Here is a 27,875-nt window from a genome sequence, read left to right as displayed (position 1 = left end):
ATAAGCAAACAGACAATAAAATATTGAGCTACAGAGAGTTACAATACATGAAATTCTTAAATTAAATAAAGCACATTATAGAGTGTTTTCACGATGCATCATCAGTCGGCCATATTGGCGGCACTGACAGTAAACAATGCCACTGAACCGAAGGAAACTCGCTGATTATTGCTGCTGAAAATGATCAATTATTGTCATGTTTTGGGCTGTACTAAATCATACCGGCAGAAGAGTGCAAAAAACTCTATGAGGAACAAAAGGTGTTTGTGGTTGACCAAACTGAACCAGGATTTCCAGGGCAAGAATCTTGACAACATTTGTGTTTGTTCTTATCATTTCAGATCAGGTGGGTTAAAAATTAGGCTAATATTTGAATTAAAACTGCCTGTACGTATGTTTACCACCTATTAACTTTAGTTTATCAAAATATTCCCTTTCCTGCTTACTAAGTCCTTCTCTATGTGATTTTAGCAGCTTCCACACGGTTTTTCCGTGGTTTAGACAGTATAAATTAGCATTCAGTAGTACATTAATATTCAGTAATACATTAACCATGCAATCCATGTTGTTTACATCTGAGTATCGCCAATATGGCCGCACATCCGGGTAACTGACCAAATATTGATGTAAGTGCAAAATCTCTATATTAACTTTTAAGTATTACTCCACAAAACCACACATTCTACACGACATTTACAGATTTTTCAATTAAATAATTTACAATTTTTATTATTGTTGTTATTACTTGAAAAACTACTACAGATGAAGAGATGTTGGCCAATGAATAATTTCATAGAATATAGTTAATCAACATGGTGTTTATGTGTAACTGTCTCTTTAAAAAATCGTCATTGACGCTGTGGTCAGCCACGTATCGCCACGTCTCTGCGCATGCGCGTCCGAGTCAGTTCCGGGCTGGGTGCTGTTGTGTTGAGAGATCAACATCAGGCAGCTGCTGTTTTTAATGACATTTACTCCCTGCCTGTCCTGGAAATTCTTTTAGTTTAACAAACGTTTAATCTATCTGAATATCGACGTTTGAAATATTACATATAGCGGACACATAGCAGGATGAATTACATCTGGGAAGTAGTGGGAAGGCATCCAACAGGCCAACAGCCGACTGGAGCAGAAACAGTGAGTTTATTTACTGCACAAGCAAATAAACGTGTGAACAAATACAAATTAATACAGTTTATACACAACTGAAAGTAACTGCTTATCAGGTAAAAGACAAACATTACATATGGCTAAACAGGTCAGCAGTTGTATGTGTATAAACATGAATATATACGAAGCATGTGAATCATATGAAGCATATGAATGACATTTCCCAATCAGGCAGTATTTATGTGTATGCTTAAACCTTCATATAAACTAAAGGAAGTTTGAATGACATATGTTCAGTTAGACTGCATGTGTGTTGTTTAACGTGCTATATATATATATATATATATATATATATATATATATATATATATATATATATATATATATATATAGTGATGTGTATAATTTTATAGTATGGATAATTGTACTTTACTTTATGCCATCCAAGTGACAAGGCATTTGCAAACTGTTCTTGTGTGTCTGTTTTGACAGATTCAAAAATTGTGTGACCGAGTCGCTTCATCCACCCTGTTGGAGGATCGAAGAGATGCTGTCCGTGCCCTCAAATCCCTGTCCAAGGTGACCAGCAATTATTGCTTTTCATGTCGATTTTTGTAAATGAGATATTGGGGGTGTTGTACACTGCCGTTTTAAAATGTGGGTTAGTAAGGCAGGAAATTAAATGCAGCACAAATTGTCAAATAAAATGTATCATGGTTTTAACAAAAATATTAGGTAGCGCATCTGCTTTCAACACTGATAATTTAGAAATTTTTATTGAGCAGCAAATCAGTATATTATTACTAAAATGATATCTGAAGGATTGTGTGGTACTCAAGAATGGAGTAATGGCTGCTGATAATTTTCCTTGCCTTGTCTTCCTTTTCTTTTACTTTCCTTTTTTCCTTTTCTTTCATTTAGCTATGTAGTCACAGGAATTCATTGCATTTTAAAATATATTTAAATAGAAAGCAGTCATTTTAAATTATAATAATATTTCATAATGTAGCTATTTTAAGTATCAAATAAATGCAGCCTTTGTGAGCATAAGACATTTCTTTCGAAAACTTTTTTTTTATCTTACTACCGCAAACAGTAGTTTATTTACTTTCACATACTGTAGCATGGTGTAACTAAGCAATAAGCTATGCAACTTAAATAAAAATATGCTATTGCAGTTGCATAGTAATGTGGTTTATAGGTGTTATTATGTGAAGTACTGCACAGCTGTAATGATCTATTTAATTAGTTAGATGCTGGGAAAAAGTTGATAATAAGTCTATATACATTAGGCACTGTTTATAATACATAGGCGATATTACAATGAATAGAATATCAAAATATAAGAATTACAGTATATGATGCATAAATCTCACTAAATGATTTATATTTCATGAACCTGCCTTTTTTGTGATAAAATACTTTCTCCTATATCTCTAAAACACTTGTCTCGGGAATGAAATTTTTGTATTGACAGAAATATATACACTGAGTTGATTGTAGAACATGTGTCAAGTAGATTTTTGATTGCAGAAATACCGTATGGAGGTTGGCACAATGGCTATGGATCATTTGGTTCGTATACTTCAGACTGACCGGTATGTTTCAAACTTTGGTCAAAAATTTTACATTCATTGTAAAGACATTACCCACATATTATGACTTGTCTTTGATGTTCATTTAAAACAGGTCAGACACTGAAATCCTAGGTTATGCTTTGGACACTTTGTACAATATTGTTTGCAGTGACGAAGAGGAGGAACCAGGTATGTTTTTTTTGTCTGCTTCAGATATTTCAATGGGATTTTAATTGATTTGTTTCAGTGTTCATAAACCATCTTGGGTAATTTTGGGTTATTTTTTTATTCCAAATAAATTTTTTTCTTACAATCTTCTTACAATCCATAAAACCTTTGTTTCAGTCTGTTACTAGTCTCCCTCTTGCAGTTTATGTTTGATGAGAAGGGAAATATTGTATATCTGATCCTCCTCCTTTTTCTTTTCATGTTTAATCCAACAGATGATTCTGAAGGTAAAGCACTTTTTTGTGCATGATGCTGTCTAACCACTGGCCCATCCATGCTTAAATCCCTGTAGAATACCTCCGCTATGCATTTGATACTCAGGGAAATTCACAGTTTTCCCAATTCCATAAAACGGCAACATTTAGATATTTTACATATTACAGTGTAATGACTCTAGCAGTTCTTTCTGGTTCAAACAAACGTTCAATTACATTCAAAAAAAGTGTAAATGAATTAAAACTCAAATCTAATTTACAACACATCCAGATGTTTTTAAACCGGTCATATGCAGATTATGTATCTTTAACAGTAGTTTTTGCTGCTGGCTGGGAAATTAGAAGATGATGCAAAACCTTTCATTGAATCAATTCAATGACAACATTTCTTTGAATCAGTTTGTTAAATTGATTACTTTAGATTTGGTGGCAGACAGTTGTTCCTTATTTACCTGTTTAGCTCAATCAAAGATTACATAGTTCAGTTGTTGTTTGTGGACTTCCAAATTAATTATAATGAATTTGTCAGTAAAAGTAAAATAAAAAAAAATGACCATTAATAAAAAATCATAATTAAACAAATCAACAGTAATTAACAATTATTTAATAATAACTCGAGTTAGTGTATGGTTTCATCTTAAATATAGGGGAATATTTATTTATTTATTTATTTATTTATTTATTAGGTTGTGTTAATGTATTTACTTTTAATAAAGAGCCCAAAATCAAATTTCTATTGGATAAAGGAAAGAAAATTGCACTTGTCCTTGTCTTTGTCTTGTCCTAATCTAATAGCATTTATTGTAATACATTTTTCTCTGTGTGGGAGAGGTTAAGCTTTAACTGGTGTGCAGTTTTATTTTATTTTAGTTAAGTTTAGTTTGTTCTCTGCAGTTTCCTAACTTGTGTGTAATGTGCTTTTTTCTATCCCTCTTTGTATTAATACGCTTCTTGTCAGCAGACATGTTCCACTGCTCTTCCATCTGGAGCCTTGATAACATATGTACTAAAAGCAATTTTTGGTTGTTCAGATTTAGCACACAGTATCTCCTTTTTCATTTTCTTATCTTTCCATATCTATTTTGTGTTGCTCCCTGCACTTTTTTATGTTAAAATAGTCCAAGAAAAGTAAAAACGGCAAAGAATAAGTTTCTCTGCATCTCATTTTCTCTTTTCAGAGGAGAACCAGCAAAAGCAGGAGGATGATATGGGAGCTCAGTTTACTGAAAAGTTTGTCCAGGAATCAGATAATATCACACTTCTCCTTACACTGTTGGAGGTAAGCTAGAACTAATATGTCATCTGCCAACTATACTTTTGTCTTCTTGTTGCTTTTCATATTTCTTTAACATATTCCTGATGTTGTTTGTTTGTTTTGCCCACGGTAGGAGTTTGATTTCCATGTCCGCTGGCCAGGTGTTAAGCTCCTAACTGCACTTTTGAAAAACCAGTGTGCTCAGGTCCAAGGCATCATCCTGGTCAGCCCAATGGGTTAGTCCAAAAATTTCCTCTTCTCTTGTAATTAGGAAAGCATCATTGCAAAATTGATGTGTCTGATTTTTTTAGAACTATTTGCTGGTACTGATGGTCTGCTTTTGTTTGAAAACATTAATAATTACACGCCAGGTTCTTGTGATATAACTTTTTTTTTTTCTCAATTCAAATAATGAATGAATTATCATTTGCAATGAATATTTTATCATGTTTCATATATGTGACCCTGGACCGCAAAACCAGTCATAAGGGTATTTTTTTGTAATTGAGACTTATACATCATCTGAAAGCTGAGTAAATAGGCTTTCCATTGATGTATGGATAACTATTTGGAAATCTGAAATCTGAAGGTGCAAAAAAATCAAATTAAACTCTACCATTCAAAAGTATAGGGGCAGTGATTTATTGTTTTACAATAAACACATTAATTGGTCAAAGATGTAAAACGGGTTTAATCATAAAAACAAGAAGTGTAATGCTGCTTTAAATTGTTTTTATTAAAAAAAATTATTAAATATTAAAACATTTTCTCTTTAATTTCATTGCATTTTTGTTTTGTTTTTTTCTGAGCCAAATAAATATCATACATTTTCCCCTAATTTACAGAAGACACCCACTAAAATGTAATTCAGTGTAAGAGTCTTGTCAGGCATATTTACAACAAAAAAGACAAATTACTTTCACCCCAAATACTAATTAGTTGTAATTTAAAAAAATTTTTTACTTGCCACTATCCTAGGTTTTGCCCATTTGTCAGTAAGATTTTTTTTACTCATTTAAAACACAATCAAATTTAATATGCTCCCTTAATCATTTATATATTTTAATATGCACAGAATAAGCATGTTGTTTGAATTGTTACATAAATATAGTGTTACACTGAATGACAATGTAGCATTAATTGAACCAAATTGTGAAATTTTATTCTCCAAAAACTTATTTGAACCCTTAAAAGTAGACACTTTACTTACATTTAATGTGCTTTCTATGGACATAAAATCACTTTTGTACATTTTGTAAAACGTGGCACAACGTCTTTGACCCTTATAATATTCTAAAAGATTTCTGCTTCAAATAAAACCTATTCATCATAAAATCCTGATCAAATCTTTTTTTTTCCACAAAAACACTGAGTAGCACAACATGGATATTAGTAAGGAATGTTTATTGAGCACCAAATCAGGATAAGAAAGATTTCTGAAGAAGCATGTCTCACATTAAAATAAAAAACAGTTCTTTTAAACTGTAATAATATTTCACTATTTTACTGTTTTACTGTGTTTTTGTTAAAATAAATACAGCCTTAATGAGCATAAGAGTCAAAAAAAATGTCGGAGTGTATATATTATAACATTTTACATATTTAATTAGCCGTCTTAATGTGTCTGAATATGAATATGAATCTGAATATGAAATTAAAAACCAGCTGAGATGTCTACAAAATGAGGTGCTGTTGACTGTGCTGTATATGACAGACAAACCAATGTGATCCAATAGACTACCACAGTTAAGAATGATAGCCCTCAAATTCTCATTTAAAATTCAAACTGGGCTTGGTTATAAATAGAAAACGCATGAATGCAGTAGTAAATTAGGATTCAGAAGCCTCGTCTTTGTAGTCTAACAACTGCGAATCCTAATTAAGCATACTTATTCACAGGTGCTGTTCACATTAGTTTCACATATGTTCTTGTGCATAGCCGCGGGAACGTATTTTGAGCAGGGGGGGCTGAGGAAAAAAAAAAAGGGGGGGGTCGAGTTTTGCCTATTGTTAATTTATTTAATAATTATTTATTAATAATTATTTCTTCATTTAAAATAACTGAGCTGGTCTTTATTGTTGCTGTTTTCATAAAAAAAAAAAAAAAACCTTGAACCACAAATTAAGTATTCGTTTTAAATAAGGGAAACCATTTAGGTTACAATGCAAGTATAAGCTAGTCTTCTTCATTTTGTTAATAAGAGTTAGATGTTTAATAAATGCGAATTTTCCATTGAACTATTTTATGACTGATTTGTTTTAATAATAATGAACCACAAACTATGTTTTAAAAGTGGAAATCCATTTTATTTGCGTTACAAATTTTATTAACAAAATTGTAATTTTGTTAATAAAACTTCAGTTTCATATTAATTCATATTAATAATAATAATCAGCAGCGGAATGTTTAGAGAGAGAGTGTAATATTAGAAATAATACCAAATCAAGCGAAATATTATTATGTATAAAAATTATAAGCACTATAAACATAGTTATAAGTTAGTTACCCTGACTCCAAAACAAATCATTTAAGGTATTCAGAACAGAACGAATGAAACAAAATATATAAACAAAACGAAACTAAAAATGCCAGGCGTTGGGCTCACTTACCTCTGTAATTCGGCACAAATCCAAGTGTTTTCATATTCGCATTGTATTTGAATGATAAACTATTATTTATAATGTAGGCTTTGTACTTTACGTTCCTATATCGATGGGCAAAAATGCGCTTGGCATAACAGCAGAGTGGACCAATTATACTAGGCTACGGACTATTTAAATTGACCAGAGTAATATTTTAAATGTTTGATTGACTGTATTTTATTTTGATAATGTACAGACTGCAATGTCAAATTGAATTGCTAGAATATGTGGTGTGCGCGCGCGAGGCGCCGGCGCGATCTAATAGCTAAAACATAAAATACTCCACTATTTTTGGTCATACAGAAATTGTTGGACATAATTCCGCTAAGTGTTATTTTTGCACGCTCACAGGATGCACGTTCTGTCATGTCGGTTCTCGGTTTCCTTTTCATGAACTTGTTTGCGCAGCGCCGCACCTTACATCGGTTTTAAATGTGTTAATTATTTAAGACAGATATATTTTTTATATTTATACCTTTCATATATAGACTATGATTGTATTTTTTTTATGACAACACTTTTTATTTTTAATGTAACTTACATTTTCCATTATCCTGCTGAACTATTTTTGACCCAGGGTTTGTGCCAAAGGCTGCAGTCCATGCAGAATTGAATGTTCCGGTAAAACTTAAGTTGTATTGTCAGTGTTGGTCACAGCGCCTTTTAACTAGTGTTTTGGATCCAGCAATTATTCATTTACAGATTAAGCACTGGTGTTACAGGAAAAAATATGATCAATGGCAACAAATGATTATATACAAGTAAGTTTACAAGCTTAAAAGTTTATAAGATACAATTTTTTATTTTGTTTGGGCTTCGCGAAAAAATCAGAAATGCGTTTTTGTGCCATGTTGACTGGTGTATTTTTATCTTCAATAACGGATGCGGTGACATCAAGCGACAATTGTTGCTTATTGTTTTTTCATATTTTTTTTCCGATTAATTTTAATGAATATTCGAATTAATGAAATTAGTTTTAGTTATTTTTTGTTATAAATTTTACATATATTTATTTTTAACACCGCACCCCCAGCACCCCCATTTTTTCTTTAGCTCCGAGCCGGGGGGTGCTGCAGCACCCTCAGCACCCCTACTTCCCGCGGTAATGTTCTTGAGGGCACCTAAAATTTAGTACTTGAAGAGATAAGTCACCCCAAATGTATAATTTTGTGTTCATTTACTCACCCTCACTTGCTTTATTTCCTGAACACATTAATCTTATCTGAACATTGGTCCCTACTGACTTTCATTTTTGGGCAATTTAACTATTTAAAAAACATCTCCTGATACCTAAAGAAATTTTTGAACCAAATCAAAGGTGGTCATTTAAAATGATTTTGAATTTGCTAGGTATTGCACTGCTTGCTTCCAATGTAACATCCAATATACACTACCAGTCAAAAGTTTGAACACATTACCCTTCAAAGAGAATGGGGAAGTGTGTCCAAACCTTTGACTGGTAGTGTATACTGCAAGCAAACAATGTGACAAAGCTGCAACACCCTGTTCATTTTATCCCTTGATAAATGCCACTCCCAAAATGTAATTAACCACAAACGCTGTTAAAATGTAGCTTGAGGATAGGTTTAGTGGTTAAAGACTAATACATGTGATTGGAGTATGTCCAGAGTCATCTTATGAGCGTCTGTTTTTGACTATACTACTGTTTAAAAGTAGTATCATTTAAAATACTTTACTTTAAAGTATTTTATTTTAAAAATATTTCCTAATATTAATGTTCTTGCTGTGTTAATGATCAAATGACTCATTGCTTTGGCCACCAGAAAATATTTTTAGCGTTTTGTAAACTGTATTTCTGTCCCTCACACAATTATTTAAATTTTTTCATTTTATCTGTGTGGCTTTTGTTAAGTGTTCACCATTATCATTATTTAAAGCTATATGTGTTCTTCTCTAAATATCTGGTTTCTAATGTTGCTCTGTTTTCACACTTGATAGGAGTGTCCAGGTTAATGGATCTCCTTGCTGACTCCAGAGAAGTTATCCGTAATGATGTAAGTGTTATTGCTTTACATTAACGTAAGTGTTTGTACAGGAAGTCTCTTTTGCAGTTAAAATAAACAATTTTACTTTTGTTCCCCCCCATTAAGGGTCTCCTACTATTGCAGCAGCTAACCAAAGGCAACACTGCAATCCAGAAAATTGTGGCTTTTGAAAATGCATTTGAGAGACTTCTTGAAATTATCACAGAGGAGGGTTCAAGTGACGGAGGTATACAGTTAACAAACACGTTTTATTTTTAATATAGAAAATGACAGATGAATTTCCAACGATTGTTCAATAATCTACATCTTCACCTCACAGGTATTGTGGTGGAGGACTGTCTCTTATTGTTGCTCAACCTCCTGAAGAACAATAGCTCCAACCAGAACTTTTTTAAAGAAGGCTCCTATATTCAAAAGATGAAGTCGTGGTTTGAGGTGGGGGATGACAACTCTGGCTGGTCAGCACAGAAGGTCACCAACCTCCATCTAATGCTGCAGGTCTGATATGAAGGATCCATCATAAATTCACAGTTTTTTTTGTTTTTATAGCACAAATAGCTTGTTTACTGCACTTTCCTCTTCTTCTAGTGGCTAATGATTCTTTTGTATTAAAAGGCTCATTTCCATGTTGCATAAAGCAACTCAAGTCAGTGAGCATTGTTTTGTTATGTGAAGATGAGTTAAAATCTCTAATTGTGTTTTGTCTCTGTAGCTGGTGCGAGTGATGGTTTCTCCAGTGAATTCTCCTGGGGCCACAGCCAGCTGTCAGAAGGCCATGTTCCAGTGTGGTCTCCTCCAGCAGCTTTGCACCATCCTCATGGCCACAGGTGTTCCTGCAGACATTCTTACAGAGGTCAGATTGCTGTCAAAACCTTATTCTCATTGGCCTAGTTCACACTTAAGACCAATGATCCAACTCTCTGTCTAGTGCACAGTTGAGCACAATAGCTATTCATAGTGTACTTCAGTTACTATGAAAGCAGTCCCCTTTGACTCCAAACGAAGGTCTTAGCAATGGATATTAGTAATCAAAAATTAAGTTTTAATATTTTTACAGTAGGAAATTTACAAAATATCTTCACGTAACATGATCTTTTGTATGTACTTTTGGCTTTTGCTACAAATATACCTGTGTGAATTATGACTGGTTTTGTGGTCCAGGGTCACAAATAGGATTAGTGTACTATAAAGACGGAGAGTGAAACTCTCAAGCACTTAGAGTGTAGTGTAGGCAAGGCAAGTGAAAATATATCTGTGCTAAACATATTTTTAACTCAATCACTGGCAAGTAAAATCTAACTTATTAGCCAGTGGACATTGTTTAGTCACCTACCACAATATTTAGTCACATGTAGAGGATTTCGAACAATACTATTGAATTTAACTGCCCAAATCCGTTCTGAAGTTCATTTGTTTTGTCGTTCAGTGTGCAGTAGTGAATAATTTCAATGTGCGGACATCAAGTTTTCTGCATCGACTATGTTCTCTCATGCACCTCATGAGTTCAGAACTGCAGTGAGATGCCATGAGGTTTTTTTTTTTCTGTCATCTCTTATCATTCTCATAGCTCTCTATTGTTAAAGTCCCTTGACATCATGCCCTCATCGCCTATCATCACTATAGCAACCAGTGTAGGTACATCAGATAGTAAAACCACTGATCAAAGAAGTGGATCCCTATTAAGCACTTACAAAGTAAGAGGTCATTCACACAGTATGTGTTTTTGTGTTTAAAAACTGCAAGGCTTGAGTAGTGGAACTAGAAGTGGAACTAATTTCAACTTGACACAGCCTTCTAAAAATGCTGCGCTCACATGCGAGATACTAAAAAAGCGAGTTGTTAGCAAAACCATCAAAAACACGTTCTGTGTGAACAGCCTATAACTGTTTTTCAGTTAAAAAAAGTGTGGTATTGTGCCATGTACACAAAGCCGCTGTTTTTTTACTTATGCAGTTATTTTTACCTCTTTCCTCACCAGTGTTTTTGAAAAAAGTTGCCAGCCACCACCAGAAATTTTTTATAATTTCAGTAAAATTGAATGGTCACCAGAGTATTTTGCTGCATGAATATTTAAACATGCAATGCAACAAAGAAAGAAAAAAAAAATTGAGAAAAAAACTGTTTTACTATAGCTTCAAAGATTCTGTTTTATGAACACATTTTTTTTTTAAATGCTACATCTAGATCATATTTAGTATGATGATCAAAGCAAAGTTGCAGTAGATCACTTCCATTAGCACCCCCGAAGCTTGCACAGTCTTTACCACTTTCTGGATCGACATTGCACTTGGTAACATTAGCCAGTTTTCATTTATATGCTGTTTATTGTTGATTATCACATTATTTTTAATATGCATCTGCTTACATATGAGATTACTGTGTTTTTGATCATGAGATTCTGAAGTCATTTGGGAGATGCGTAATAGCGTCCCAAGCGTATAACAGTGAAAACATGGAAACCTGTAAAATTCAGTTTGGCAGGGAAGAGTTAATTGTATTAAATACTGTACCAATTCCAATTATTAAATGATTTACCAACTGAAATGTTTTAAGTATTTTCTATTTGTCTTTCTTTTGCAGACCATCAATACTGTGTCAGAAGTCATACGTGGATCTGAAGTGAATCAGGACTACTTTGCATCAGTTAATGCACCATCCAATCCACCAAGGTCTGGTTTGTCCTTAAAAATGTATTGAAATAGTAACCCAAAAAGGAAGAGTTGGTAATATGAATATATTGGCTGTTTTCTCCAGGCCTGCAATTGTGGTTCTGCTCATGTCGATGGTGAACGAGAGACAGCCGTTTGTTCTCCGCTGTGCTGTACTTTACTGCTTCCAATGCTTCCTGTATAAGAATCAAAAAGGACAGGGAGAGATTGTAGCCACACTGCTGCCCTCCACTATAGATGGTAAGGGTTGCCCTGACTAGTTATGCCATTAAAGGGATAGTTCACTCAAAAATGAAAATTCATTCATGAATTACTTACCCTCATGTCATTCCAAACCCGTAAGACCTTTGTTCATCTTCGGAACACAAATTAACATATTTTTAGTGAAATCCGAGCGCTTTCTGACCCTACATTGACAGCAAGGGTCCTACCATGTTCAAGGTCCAGAAAGGTACCAAGAACATTGACAAAGTCCATGTGACATCAGTGGTTGAACCGTAATTTTATGAAGCTACGAGAATACTTTCTGTGCACAAAAAAAACCTGAAAAACGACTTTATTCAAAAATTCTTCTCCTCCGCGCCACCGTTGCACCATTTTGGAGAGTACCATGTGCAGATCAAAGAACGCTCATGCATCATGGTACTTTCCAAAATGCCGCTAGGGTGATGCGGAGGAGAAGTATTGTTAAATAAAGTCGTTGGTAACACTTTACAATAAGGTTCATTAGTTAAACATTAGTTAATGTATTAACTAACATGAACTAACCATGACCAATACATTAGTTACTGTATTTACTAATCTTCATTAACGTTAGTTAACGGAAATTTAGTTGTTCATTGTTTGTTCATGTTAGTTCACACTGCATTAACTAATGTTAACAAGATTTTAATAATGCATTAGTAAATGTTGAAATTAACATTAACAAAGATTAATAAATGCTGTATAAGTGCAGTTCATTATTAGTTCATGTTAACTAATGTGGTTAACTAATGTTAACTTATGAACCTTATTGTAAAGTGTTACCAAGTCGTTATTTTAGTTAATTTAGTAAAAAAAAAAAGTTGCATGGCTGTCTTTGGAGGGTCAGAAAGCTCTCTGCAAATATCTTAGTTTGTGTTCCAAGACAAACGAAGGTCTTGGGGGTTTGGAATGACATGAGGGTGAGTAATTAATGACAGAATTTTCATTTTTGGGTAAACTATCCCTTGAATGGATGTCTTCGTGTCGACTTTTCAAGGATCCCATGACTTCAGTTGGATGTGATTTATACATGGTAACAGTAGAAGGACAATTTCTCTGTCCAAAAGCTGTGTCCCAGTGTTGGGTGTGTTATTCTCTTATAATTTCACTTTACTTAAATTTTAATTTAACTTCACTTAATTTAAATAACTTTGGTGGTTATTTTTCGAATGGTTATTTTCACTGTCTATATTTTAGTTTATACTAGTTATACTTTTTTTTTTATTAATGTTTCTTTTGTCATATGTGTACTTTTTATGACACATGTCCTGGTTCTCTGTCCCTCAGCTAACTCTATCTCAGCGGGACAGCTATTGTGTGGAGGTCTGTTCTCAGCAGACTCTCTGTCAAACTGGTGTGCTGCTGTGGCTCTGGCTCATGCTTTGCAGGATAACCTCACCCAGAAAGAACAGCTACTGCGGGTACAATTGGCCACCAGTCTCGGCAAACCACCCGTTTCACTTCTCCAGCAGTGCACCAACATTCTGTCCCAGGTACCCTCTCTCAGCCTCAAAATGTAGCGGTGTGTGTTAGAATCCATGGCTGTTTGGGTTTAAGGCTTTGAGCTCATGGACTTTAGTCAGGGATATTGATTTTTAATTTTTTGCCTCAGTAATTCTATCGTATCTGGGCTCTTTTTTCGGACAATCACTGTTGAAAAGACCAAAATATGTTGTGTTTTTTTGGTTGCTGGTCTACTGCATGGGGTGCTGGTGTGCTTGTTTGTTCTCAAGCTAACCATCAAGTTCACCTTTTTCAACTAGCAGCATGGCTATACAGCTAAACCCAAGGCCATAACCATGTCTTGAACATTGGGGAGAACCAGTAATGATTATTTAATTTAAAGGAATTAAATAAATAACAAGTTTAAATTTAAGAAAATAAAGAAAAACTTTATAAGAAGAAGAATACTTTTTTTGCAAAGTAATTAATTGAAACCATTTGCAAATAATGCTTTTTTTAAAATAAGCACCATTTCTCTTATTTATATGCCTAATATGTTGCAATCACACAAAAATGCCTTCTTGTTTTGTAACATTCATTAAAAAAATTACATGAATCAGAATCACGTGAGTGATAGCATGTATGTTTTATTCAAAAGTGTGAAATTTGACAAAAATGTTTGAGGAGTTTTTAATCATTAAATATTACTGTTTGTCATTTATTTTGTAAATCACTTAAATATTTACTAAATCTTGCCTAACACTGTTTCACTGTTTCATTTGCGCTCTGTTTCTGTAAAACATTGAATGCAGTTTGTTACAATTTGGCCATTTCTAATTGATTTGTCCCCCTTAATATCTATGGTGGTTATGCCCGTGGTTAGACCAGCACCAAACTAGCATAAACAGGCCTGGACCATCAAGTTCATACTGGTCTAAGCTGTTTTTTCAACAGGTGTGGTGTAGGTGTCCCAATTTTTGGGGATGGTAGCTTGTGGTTGTCACTTAATTTCAACGTTAAATGTGCTGTGGTTTTTGCAGGGTGATAAGCTCAACCGAAGGGTGAGTATTTCAGCGTGGACAGTTTGATGTGATGGTGTGGCTTGGCCTCATTTTCCACATTGGGGGTTTATTAGGTGTTTTGTGTTCCTTCTGTTTGCTGTTTCTGCCCTGTTTGTTTTGTCTCCTTACTGACCCTGGCTTTGACCATTTGATTTTCAACTGCTGACTGCATGCTCTGGTCTTTCGGGCTTGTTCTGGAAGATACAGATGTTTCAGACTCAGTCTTTGAAATCTGTACTGTTATTCACCCATTTTCAGGTGGCTGCAAATCCAATGAGTTAATGACAGTATATATTCGCTTAAAACTAATTTTTCTGATTGCTTTTTCTGCTGCCCAGTACTTTCCTGTTTTGCTGTTTACAAATTGTTATTATAAACATGTTGATTATTTTATATCAGATTTTTAGCAATTAACTCTCTCCCAGCATCTCTTATTTATGTCATGATTTAGAACTGCAGTTTAACACTGACAAGTTGCTTATTACTTAAAATTTCCAGTATGCCTTTTTTAACCCCTAAAACCCAGTATTCACATAAGCTTGCACTTATGAACGCTGTATCTTTGAAAAATTGTTGAAAACTTGAAGCATATAAAACCTACTGCATAGTGTTTGAACGTAAATGTTCATGCTCCCATTCAAACTGCAAATTATTGCCATTATACACTACCATTCTAAAGTTTTTTGAAAGAAATATGCTTTCAGCAAGGACACATTCAACCGATCAATAGAGGGAGTAATAACATTTATAATATTAATAACTAATTAATTAAGTGCTGTTCTTGTGGGGAAAAGGTATGAAATGTTTTGTAAAAAAAAATATATATATATATATATATATATATATATATATATATTAAGAAGAAAAACTTTTCAACATTGATAATAAGAAAAATTTCTTAAATTTCTTAAACCAAATCAGCATATTAGAATGATTTCTGAAGGAACGTGTGACATCGATAATTACACCCTTGGTGAGCATAAGAGACTTACATTTTGAATGGTAGTGTAACTAATGCAAGTATGTTTGTGTCTTTGACAAAAAATACAAAGTGTGTTTTGAACCCAATCACAGCTTTCTTTAAGAAGGGGAGAGGCGGAACATTCATTTGACATAATTATCTGCAAATGAGAAATATTGCATGGTTCTGTGTAGTAAAAATGTTAAAGGGATAGTTCACCCAAAAATGAAAATTGGATGTTTATCTGCTTACCCCCAGGGCATCCAAGATGTAGGTGACTTTGTTTCTTCAGTAGAACACAAACAAAGATTTTTAACTCAAACCGTTGCAGTCTGTCATGTATATAATGGCAGTCAATGGGCACCAAATCTTTGACAGTAAAAAAACATACACAGACAAAACCAAATTAAACCCTGTGGCTTGTGACGATACAAAACGACCGGTCTGTGCAAGAAACTGAACAGTATTTATAACATTATTTACCTCAGATCCACCACAACATTCAACTGTCCTAAGCACGTTCACAACAGCTGGCACGTGACGCGTCAATGTGATCTGCCATAGTAGATGCACGCGCGGAAGCGATCTGTTGCGCGTATACATCACTCATTCTTTACACAGTGCATAGCGGCTACTCAAAATGGTAATTAAATGTACTTATCCTGATTCTGGGAACCGCTTAAAACCTAAAATATTACATTTCCTTGTGTGAACTCATCCGGGAGTGTTGACTTTTCACCAACTACATTGCCAGAGCACATTGACGCATCACATGCCGACTGTTGTGAACGCGCTCAGTACTGTTAAATGGTGGATTAGAGGTAAATAATGATATAAATACTGTTCAGTTTCTTGCACAGACCGATTGTTTTGTGTCTTAACACACAGGGTTCAATTTGGTTTTGTCTGTGTATGTTTTTTTACTCTCAAAGTTTTGGTGCCCATTGACTGCCATAATATGACTGACAGACTGCAACTATCTGAGTTAAAAATCTTTGTTTGTGTTCTACTGAAGAAACAAAGTCACCTACATCTTGGATGCCCAAAGGGTAAGCAGATTAACATCCAATTTTCATTTTTGGGTGAAGTCACACTACTCTTCTAAAATTCATAATGTAGATGGTAGTGTTAGAATAGTGTATTATTGCATATTTTGGGATGCAACTCTTGTCCTCTCTTTAGAGGTTGTTTCACACATTGAGGCACTCCAGATTTTGTGTTTGTGTTCCGAGTATCTCAGTGGACTTGAGTTTGTGTTTGATGTTTCCTACTGCTGTTTTTTCCACATAACTTATAAATATTTTACACCTTTATGTTTTATTAATGAAAGCCATAGATCTAATCACATTTTTTTAAGATAGTCCTGATGGCATTTTAATAAACTAAAAGAGTGTGTGTGTCTGCGTGCGTGCATGCGTACGTGTGTTTGTGCAAGGTAGATACTACAGAAAATTCCTAAAGCTTGGAAAGCCTTTAACCTTCTGCTTTGACTTTTGAATAAAATGCATCTGTTAGTCACAGTTTACTAATTGCAGGAATGCCGTGATAGAACATGGATTGGGTTTTTAGGTCACTTGAAATTCGTAATTCTAACAAATAGCGCACACACTCAACTCTCTCTGACTCATAGATGTTGAATACAATTTGACCCTTTTAACAACAAACCTTTTTCAATATATACTTCTCATTTTTTTTTATTTGTGAATTAATTAATAAAAAATCCTTTTGTTTAATTGTTTTTTTTGTAAGATCAACTGTCTAATTGCAAGCAAAACAGGTCAAAGACAAGGGTTAGATGGGCTCCAACTGCTCGGCTCAGTTCTAACTCAAAAAAGCAACCCTTTGCAATCTTGCTGTTTATTGTATTTCTACAGAAATGAGCAAATGTGATTTGGAGGACCTTGGAAATATTTTCTAAAATGACTTTCATTAAAAATTACAGATGTTTTACAATGTTATGTGACGTTCTTGCACTATTTTCTTTAACTTATTTGCTCATTTCTTAGATGTTAAATATGTGCATTATCTCAATATAAATGTGTATGGCAGTATAAGTGTGTGAATAAGACTGTATAACTGTGTTTTTGTTTTTGTGTACAGGGCAGTAGGGTGCAGACGAAGGTCGGCCTCCTCATGTTGCTCTGCACTTGGATCAGTAACTGTCCTATCGCTGTCATGCACTTCCTGCACAATCAAGACAATGTTCCCTTTGTATCCTTTTATCCATACAAACACACACACCTGATTTATTTTGCTGATGTACACAAATAGTGTAGGACTAATCTCATTGTACAGTGATGATAAAGTTTGAATCTTAGTTAATAATTCACTAGAATAATTCAAGGTGACCAGTTCTGATCACAGCTAGTCATTGAATTTGTTTACAGCAACCACATTACAAAGACTAGAGAACAACCAGTGTGGACTTTGATAATTGATGTCATTTTATTAAGTACAGTTACTTGTTCGTCAGAGGCTCTGTGCATTATGTTTCCTTAAGTTATGTTTTCAGCTCACAGGTCAAATCTCAGAAAACCTGGGTGAGGATGAGCGACTGGTACAGGGTCTGTGCGCTCTGTTGTTGGGCATTTGTATCTACTATAATGACAACAGCTTAGAGAATTACACTAAGTATGTTCTTACTTTACCATTTTTTTTCTCTTTTCACTCATACTTTCTTTTATTAATATTTCTCCCATATGAAATTGAAACTTTTTATGGAAAGTAATGCGTTAATTTTCTTTTGCGGTACTTTTAAAATCTGGACAGGCTTGCTTGTTTGTTTTTAATATAAAAAGTTTGATTTTTAGCAAATGTAAAAGCCCTTTCACACCAAAATGTAAAATAAATAAGGAAACTGAAGGAAAGACTGAAGGAAAGGTAAATTAATGTCTGTAAAGTAGAACTGTATGAAAAGGAAGTTCAACTCTCTTCAGCAATGAGAAAAACTGGCGTTACTTTTTGAAAAAGTAACTGATATTTTCTTGTAAATGAAAAAGTAATGCGTTACTTTACTAGTTACTTGAAAAAAGTAATCTTATTACGTAACTCGCATTACTTGTAATGCATTACCCCCAACACTGGTAATATCATAAATTAACATTTTACCATTGACAGCCCTTCTTATAACATTTGCCCCAGTGCCATCATTTAGAATTGTCCCTCCTTCACTATCACTCACTGTTTTGGTAAATATTTTTAATTTCCTTTCCACAGAGAAAAGCTAAAGCAGTTGATTGAGAAGCGCATAGGAAAGGAAAACTTTGTGGAGAAGTTGGCCTTTATAACCAAACACGAACTGTATTCCCGTGCCGCTCAGAAACCTCAGCCAGCCTTTTCCACCCCGGAGCACATGCTGTTTGATCATGAGTTCACCAAACTTGTCAAAGAGTTGGAAGGTCAGTAGAGTCCTGAACACAAAGTAATACCTCTTTTCCCTTGTTATTAACATCTGTCAGTGATCTGATCACAAGTGCACAGTATTAAATTCAAGTCTAAATGGGATGCAGACCCATTGAAATTCCATTGTTGAAAATGTCCATTTTTGGGTGAATAATTCCTTTAAGAGTCCAGGGGTGCATATAGCCAAGCTAATGTGTCCCAGCCAACATCAAAAACAAGTAATAACTACATTCCTAACATTGCCGTTTTATGTTTAGTATTAAAGTGTCTTGTTGTTTTTTTTGCACTTGCAATTTTGTGCCTCATGAAATGTTCATTTTGTTAATATCTTTCATCCACTCTGAATTAAACAGTCCATACTGTTGCTGTTTCTTTCAAGAAAAATGTTATTACTCATAATATGACTCTTTTACCTCATCCACAATGTTTTATGTTTTTATGTTCTGTGGTTCTTTATTTGTTCATAGGTATGATAACAAAAGCAGTGCTTAGGTCAAGCGAGGAGGAGAAAAAGGAAGAAGAGGTGAAGAAAACACTAGAACAGCATGACAGCATTGTAACCCAGTACAAAGAGTTGATTAGAGAACAGGTAAAAATACATCAGGTATATATTGTCTGTAATTGTATTTAATTTTCTTGGGTCTCTTTGGAAAAAAAATTATTTCACAATATAATTATAAACACAATTTTTATAACAAGTAGTTTTTGAACAGTAAGATTTTTTTTTTTAAAGAAGTCTCCTCTGCTCGCCAAGCCTGCATTTATTTAATCCAAAGTACAGCGAAAACAGTAAAATTCTGAAATATTTTTACTATTTAAAATAACTGTTTTCTCTTTGAATATATTTTAAAATGTAATTTATTCCTGTGATTTCAAAGCTGAATTTGTAGCATCATTACTCCAGTCACATGATCCTTGCTGCTTTATTATGCTTTATTATGTTTTGATCAATTTAAAGCATCCTTGCTAAATAAAAGTATTATTTTTTTATCATTTCTTTCCCAAAATAAAAAAAATATATATATATTATACTGACTCCAAGCTTTTGAATGGTATATAATGTTGCAAAAGCTTTTTATTTCAAATAAATGCTGATCTTTGGATCTTTCTATTCATCAAAGAATCCTGAAAAAAATGTACTGAAATGTTTTAAATATTTATAATAATAATAATAATAAAAACAGCAAATCAGCATCTTAGAATGATTTCTGAAGGATCATGTGACACTAAAGCCTGGAGTGATGATGCAAAAAATGTAGCTTTAATCACAGAAATAAATGACATTTTAAAATATATTCAAATAGAAAACAGTTATTTTAAATAGTACAAATATATTTAAAAATGTTACTGTTTTTTTGTTGCTGTTGTGCTTTGGATCAAATAGATGCAGGCTTGGTGAGCAGAAAAGACTTAAAAATCTTACTGTTCAAAAACTTTTGACAGGTAGTGTACATGTAAAGTATAAAATAGTCATGTTGCACAGAATTGTCTGTGCTTTTTATAAGATGCTGTTTATTGATATTTGAATATTATCTGTACCTACCATAAAGCTGATATGGCAATACACTTAAATTCAAATTATTATTTATGTTGTGATCCAGCCAATGTACCTTAAGCAACTTTTGTGAAAAGACCCCTTTAAACCTGTTGTGTCGAAAGTATGCAAAATCTGACCAAGAATGGTCAAACAGATAACTAACTTGGTTATTTAGAGTTCTGATTGCTGCCCTACTGGATCTTAATCCAGAGAAGTGAATCCTTGTGTATTTTGGCTTGGAATATGGATAATATTATTATAGTAATATAAGGGCTGTAATTGTCATAGGGATAACATATTGAATATATATTTTAAAAAATCATTTTAAAAATATGCGTATGTTTAAATTACACATTCATTTTCCATTTATCCTCTTTTCATCCCCTTGCAGGATTCTCAAATAAATGAGCTGAAGGAGCAAGTAACATCGCTGACTTCCCAAACTGAAAAGCTGCAGAACACCATAACACAGCAGTTCTCTCAGATCCAACAGCACAAAGATCAGTACAACATCCTCAAACTCAAACTAGGTACTGAACAAATATCAGATATATATCCATAGTATTTGCAATATTTTAGTAGAAATTACTGTTACAATTGGTCTGTTCTTCCTTCACGTTCTGTAGGTAAAGATAATCAGCAGACAAGTAATCAGGCAGAGGCAGCACATGTGAATGGCCTGCAACCAGAGGAGCTGAGCCAACTTAGGGAACAACTTGAGGAACTGCTAAGACAAAACCAGCTGCTGCAGACACAGCTGACTGAAAAGGACTCTCTAATAACCAACCTGGTATGTTCAGTCTTTCAAAAATCTAAATTTATTTTCTATTGGTTTTCTCTTCTTACAGTATCATTCTCTATCATTCCAAAGTTTGGGGTTATTTCAGTAAAACAGTAATATTGGGAAAATATTGCAATTTAAAATAACTATTAGTGCTGTCAAAATTAGTGCGTTAATGGAGGGGATTAATTTTTCCAGCTTAACAGCATTAAAAATATTCAGCGCAGGGACTGGACTAGTGTTGGCCACCCCACTTACAACTGCTTCTTCTGTCTCTTTTTTTCTTGACAAGAAGTGTGTTTATGTAATCGCAGAATGTCTTTACAACCACTTCAAATGGAAGACATTTCAAACACGCACTCCTACTTCACTTTAGCCCCAGTTGTAGTCAAACGAGCACAGGAAAGGTACAGGTAACAAGGGTGGATCTTCAGTAGAACAACAGTGAACTGTGGTCAGATAAGATGTTGTCAGGCCATATGTCAGTAAAAAATAATGTACCTTTTAGCACTTCAATTGCACACACAAATGGGGTGGTGTTCACTGTAGAACGTATCATGTCATGTTAAAGCGCAAATAAAACTACGAGCATGCGTGTCAGATCCACGTCACGTTCAGCATTGGCAGCTCTTAAAGTAATAGCAGCCAAATAACCTAATAACCCAGCTATTTTGATATCTATTAATCAAAGAAAAAAAGAGGAAATCAATAACCTTTGTAGCTTTAAGGATTCATCTATATATCTATATTTAATTTAGTATTTAGTGTATGATAACTTTATTAAATTTCTCTATATTTCTTACTCGCCGAAGGGCACAGGTAAATACATTTATGTAAAGATTCTTTTAGGTTCACTTAAATTAGACGTTGTTTTTAAAAGTCTAATAAATGATCAAATTGATACCTCTCAATTATACGGTAATGTTGAATGGCTATAGTCAATGGTTAAATATTAGAGGTAAAAAATAGCAATTTCATAAAGACATCAGTAATATTGGTATCAGTGATACTCACCTTCAGCCATAAAAAATGTAATAAATATTAAAAATATATTCTCTTTTATGTTGTTTCTCTGTTAAAATAAAAGTTTGAATGTGAAATGATTGCAATTTAAAAGTATATTTAAAAACGTTAATGTTATGTGGTATTAATTATGATTTATTTCAGAAAAATGTGTGATTAATTAGGTTTTTTTAACTGATTGACAGGCACTATTTCATGTATTTTTAAATTTGATTTATTCATCCTATGGTTAAGAAATGTTAGTGTCTCATGATCCTTCGGAAATCATTCTGTATGCTGATATGCTGATTTGGTGCTCAAAAAAACAAACATTTTACTGTTATAATGTAGAAAACAGTTGTTCTGCCTAATATTATAAAAGAAAAACCGTACTGACTCAAAACCCTTTGAACAGTAGTGATATATTTGGAAATATTTGGTTTGTTCCCTACAGAAAGCTGAGGGCGTACCAGCAGAGGGGTCATCTTTAGAGGTCACAGAATTAAAAAAGGTAAAATTCCAGTCTTTTTCTTCATTACATTACATACAAAACACTTATATTAGATTGCATATAAAACACTTACACACAAAACAAAGAGTTAAAAGTTTTTTTTATTTTTTTGATTGCAGGAGGTGGAGTTACTAAAAGCTCAGCTGCAGAGCCAGACCGCAGAGATCACAAAACTACAGAGTGAAAAAAAGGAGCTTCTCAAAGGATCCGAGACCACAGTAAGTGTGTTCCAATCATTGTACAGACCATACAGTCCAGTGCACTGTAGTCTCAGCTTCAGATAGAATCCTCACAGACCTCCAATATTTCAATATCAAAATTGTAAAATCCAGTCTAATGGTGTTATCCTAGGCAGGTTTTTTTAATCGGTACACTAGAGGTGGAGGGGAAAAAACATGATTTTGTCTTTTAACAATTCTAATCAATTCCTAAATTGTAAAAATGTTTTCTACATTTAAATTAATAAAGAAAACAGCAACAGCGAGAGCAACACCTCACATCATGAGCAGCAGTCAAATAAATAGGGATTTGCAATGTGTCATCTTAACAATGTGTCACTCACTCTGCAAAAAACAAACAAAAACAAGCCATTAGAGGGCATGGTTTCACTGCGTGATGTAGCCGGTTTGAATGCAGTTGGAATGGCAACGAAAATAGCTCTAAACAATGCCACAGCAGAAACACTGTGCATCTTTGAGCAACACAAGGTAGTGTTTTGTTATTGAATGTATCTGCGTGTTTTTTAACAAATCATTTGAGTGATTCGAGTCCATTTATAAATACGTTTAGTGACTTGCTTCATTTCTGAATGAATCAGATGCTTCGAACAAATCGTTGTAATGAATGATTCAATGATTCATTTACTCAGTAAGACAGGAACTTGCCACCAAATATTAATGATTTTATTTTTTTATATTTAATGTATTATTTAATTAAACTTTAACTAAAACTTTGAGTAGTTTTATTAGTGACTAATCTCATAGTGAATTCACCAAAAAAAAACTAGATTGTTCACAAGGTAAATTGCCAAATTGCACTAAATTTTCTGTTCCAAGGTATTTTAAAATGTGATTATTCCCGTGATGGCACTCCTAAATTTTTAGCATCATTACTCCAGTCTTCAGTGTTACATGATCCTTCAGAAAATGTTCTAATATGCTGATTTTGTGCCTGTGTAAAAAATTTTTTGATGAAAGACTTTGAAAATCAAATATTTTATAACCATATAAAAGTCTGGTAACACTTTACAATAAGGTTCATTAGTTAGCTACATTAGTTAACATGACTAAGAATGAATGATACTTCTACAGCATTTATTAATCTTAGTTCATGTTAATTTTAACACTTAGTAATGCATTATTAAAATCAAAAGCTGTTTGTTAACATTAGTTAATGCACTATGAACTGTAATAAATGTATCGCTCATTCTTCATTCATGTTAGTTAACAGACTAACTAATATTAACTAATGGAACCTTATTGTAAAGGGTTAACAAAAAAGTCTTTACTGTTACTTTTGATGCACCCTTGCTAAATAAATGTATGATTTCTTTAAAAAAAAATCTTACTGACTCTAAACTTTCAAACTATAGTGATTGTGCTTTTTCAGTTCAGTATTGTCTTTCTTACAGGCTGCAGTTCCAGGAGAAGATAGTGTTCACACAGAAAAGATTGCAGAGTTAGAGAGCAGGCTCTCTGCTCAGACAGCAGAGACACAAAAGCTCAAGGTGACTTGCCCTTGAATGGCCACCTTCCTTTTTTCAGCATTCACTCGTTTACTGATATTATGTGATTTTACATTTGACATAATTTTCTGTTTAACACTTGTTCTTTTTTTCTGTCCTACTCTTTCAGGGGGAAGTTAAAACCCTTGCGGAGAGTAAGGAATTGATGGAGAAAGAACTTGCTTCAGCCACGAGCACAGCTGCCATCATGCAGGCAGAGAAGAGCAAGTTGCAGCAGGAGGTGCAGGAGTCCAAGAAGGAGCAAGACGATCTTCTCATGCTACTTGCTGACCAGGACCAGAAGATTCTGAGCCTGAAACAGAAACTCAAGGACTTGGGAGAGACGGTACATCCCTCACGGCTCTCCAAAACATAGTTTTCACTTGGTTTTGTGGTGTATTTTGAAGCTATTCTTGCATTTCTTTTTCTCATTCTTGGTTCTAATTTGACTTCTTTTTTTTTTTTCCCGCAGATTGAAGATGAGGATGATTTGGATTCAAGAGACCAGTTTGATGATGAAGATGATGATGAAGAGGAGGAAGAAGAGTGTGATGAATAAAAAAAAAGTATTAACTAATAGTGGATGTGAAAGACTGCTAATATTAACTTGTCACTGACACGCTTAGAGAAAGAGATCGAAGGCTTTGGATCGTAGAGCTGATCTTCTGATTTTTAGAAGAATCACATATTTCTTTACTTTATTCGTTCCTTCATTTTAATTTTTAGAATTTATTTTGCAGTGGAAAACAATCCAATTAATTAAACCAGACCCATTTCATTTCAAAGAAGCTTTGAATTTATTCAGATAATACACACAGATGAATAGAATAGTTTATTTTTGATCAACATTCCCAGTGCTTATGTTCTGGTAGCAAACTATTTGCACTAATGATGGAGAGGGGAAAATAAAGAAAAAAATTGCTCCTTCTTTGTTATACATAGTGCAAAACCACAGAGAAAGTCTGTATTTGCATACAGTTTTAACAGCTTGTGAGAGTGTCTTGATGATGGATGGATGTGTTCTGTGAGACATGCCTTCTCTGCTCAGGTGCATAGTGAACTCTGTTTAACATCTCATTCAAATTTTTTCCATTTCCTGTTTTGCATTAGATTGCTGCCTGGTCAGATGGCTGTTGTTATTTTATTTTTTTCATCTGTACCCCAATGTCAGCAGTTTTCAGAATTGTTCACCCATACATTCATATCTACAAATGATCAAACACCACTCAACCCACTTTGCATTACATTCTGTTCTTACTACCCGTGTGTTCCTCAGTATAACAGTGCTGAAGTCCCACCAAATGATGGGATGATACACTTTCAGGTTCCTTTAAAACTGGAGAGCTATTTTGCAAAATTTGATTTAGCCTTTGGTTAATTTATGGATAAACAAGCCTCCTTAGAATAAACTAAATAAATGCTTGACTGTGATTTTTTTTTTTTTAAGATGAAGTTTTTTTTTTATTTGTGTTCTTGATAGGTGTGTTGTTACATATACAGCTGTCTTTGAAGAATGAGGAGGACTATTCAACTGCTAATATTCACAAATATAATTTTACCATGAACTGCATTCATGGTCATGTTTGATAATGAATTATACAATAATTAGTTAGGAATTGTAAAGGAAGGCATATAATTTTACTAAAAAGTCAGCATGTTTTCTTTAAAGCAGCTTACAGACAGCAATGCCGTAATTAGAAAATTGTGCACCGGGGAAAAAAATGCTATAATATAATTAAAAAGTTGTTATTTGTACACTACAGTTCTGGAATCAGATAATTGTATGTTTTGGAAAGAAATTTGTTGTTCTGTTCAAGGTAGAATTAAAATCAAAAGTCCAAACCATAATACTGTAAAAATGTTACAGTTGAGGTCAAAAGTTTACATCCCCCGTTTAGAATCAGCAAAATGTTATTTTACCAAAATAAGAGGGATCATACAAAATGCATGTTATTTTTTTATTTAGTACTGACCAGAATAAGGTATTTTGCATAAAAGATGTTTACATATAGTCCACAAGCGAAATTAATAGTTGAATTTATAAAAATTACCCTGTTCAAAAGTTTACATCCCTTTGATTCTTAATACTCTGTTCTTACCTGAATGATCCACAGCTGTGTTTTTTTGTTTAGTGATAGTTGTTCATGAGTCCTTTGTTTGTCCTGAACAATTTAACTGCCCGTTCTTCAGAAAAATCCTTCAGGTCCCACAAATTCTGTTGTTTTCCAGCATTTTTGTAATTGAACTCTTTCCAACAATCACTGTTTGATCTTGAGATCCATCTTTTCACACAGGACTGAGGGACTCAAATGTAACTATTAAGGAAGGTTCAAACACTCAGTGATGCTCCAGAAGGAAAAAACATGCATTAAGAGGTGTGGGGTGAAAACCTTTTATATTTGAAGATCTGTAAATTTAACTTTTTGTCTTCTGGGAAACATGTAAACATTTTTTTCATTCAGTACTGCCCTTCAGAGGCTACAGAAGATGTTCTGTATCCTCTGAAGGGCAGTACTAAATGAAAAAAATATATTTAGGCAAAATAAGAAAAATTTACATGCGTTTGAACCTTCTGTAATAGTTGCATATTAGTCCCTTAGTTGTCCACAGTGTGAAAAGATGGATCCCAAAATCATTCAGTAATTGTTGGAAAGGGTTCAAATACACATAAATGCTGTAAAACCAAATAATTTGTGGGACAGAATGATTTTACTGAAGAACAGCAGGCAGTTTATCGGTTCAGGACAAACACAGGATTCATGAAAAACTTACTAAACAAAATAATACTGTGTTCTTTCAGGTAAGAACACAGTATTAAGAATCAAAGGGCTGTAAACTTTTGAATGGGTTCATTTTTCTAAATTCAACTATTATTTTATCATGTGGACTATAGGTAAATATCTTTTATGTGAAATATCTTATTCAGGTCAGTACTAAATAAACAACAGCATGCATTTTGTATGTTGCCTCTTGTTTTGGTAAAATAATTAACATTTTGCAGAATCTGAAAGAGTGTAAACTTTTGACCTCAACTGTATTATTTTGAATATTTTTATTTTAAAAAATAATTTAAAAAAAATGTAGCTGTGATGCACAACAACCATAAAAGTATATCGGAGTCTCTAGTTTAAAAAACAGTTTGACTCCTTACTGAAATTCATAGGCCTGTGACATTTTTATGGGTGGGCCCCCTTTCCCAACTGAATAGGCTGAGTAGGCTACTATAGAGACCCTTGGTTGGTTTGTCATAGACCTGGTACAGCATTCCTAAACGATGTTTTATGTTGCTAAATAAATAAAATAGACTAGATATCTTTGAAAATCTGCCAATGAAGAAAGATTGAAACCAACTGGTGTAGTTGTGCCATTTACCAGCAGGGGCTACCGGAACCATTCAATCAATAAATGAAATCTGACCACCCTCTTATTATCATACTGTACAGTCGTGGCCAAAAGTTTTGAGAATTACATAAATATTGGAAATTGGAAAAGTTGCTGCTTAAGTTTT

At 33.7% G+C, this 27,875-nt stretch overlaps 1 protein-coding gene across 2 annotated transcripts; it reads left to right on the top strand.

Annotated features, from left to right (window-relative positions):
* Positions 1-909: 909 nt before the first annotated feature.
* Positions 910-25,793, top strand: uso1 (USO1 vesicle transport factor). Of its 2 annotated transcripts, XM_073842925.1 has the most exons (25): positions 910-1,137; positions 1,603-1,689; positions 2,644-2,708; positions 2,800-2,876; positions 4,309-4,409; positions 4,519-4,621; positions 8,988-9,043; positions 9,140-9,260; positions 9,354-9,532; positions 9,747-9,887; positions 11,615-11,703; positions 11,789-11,943; positions 13,234-13,439; positions 14,430-14,450; positions 17,512-17,622; positions 17,924-18,042; positions 18,628-18,809; positions 19,281-19,402; positions 20,742-20,880; positions 20,977-21,140; positions 22,588-22,644; positions 22,764-22,862; positions 24,275-24,370; positions 24,498-24,713; positions 24,840-25,793. In XM_073842925.1, the coding sequence occupies exons 1-25, from the start codon at positions 1,072-1,074 to the stop codon at positions 24,924-24,926; spliced, it is 2,859 nt and encodes a 952-aa protein (XP_073699026.1). In that variant the 5' UTR covers positions 910-1,071; the 3' UTR covers positions 24,927-25,793. The 2 variants fall into 2 exon arrangements, with proteins under 2 accessions (XP_073699026.1, XP_073699027.1); XM_073842926.1 differs by lacking the exon at positions 14,430-14,450.
* Positions 25,794-27,875: the final 2,082 nt, after the last annotated feature.

Source organism: Garra rufa, chromosome 6, assembly GCF_049309525.1.
Source record: "Garra rufa chromosome 6, GarRuf1.0, whole genome shotgun sequence".
NCBI lineage: Eukaryota > Metazoa > Chordata > Actinopteri > Cypriniformes > Cyprinidae > Garra > Garra rufa.
Note: the sequence above shows the minus strand (reverse complement) of the source record. Positions and strands in the feature narration are given on the sequence as shown.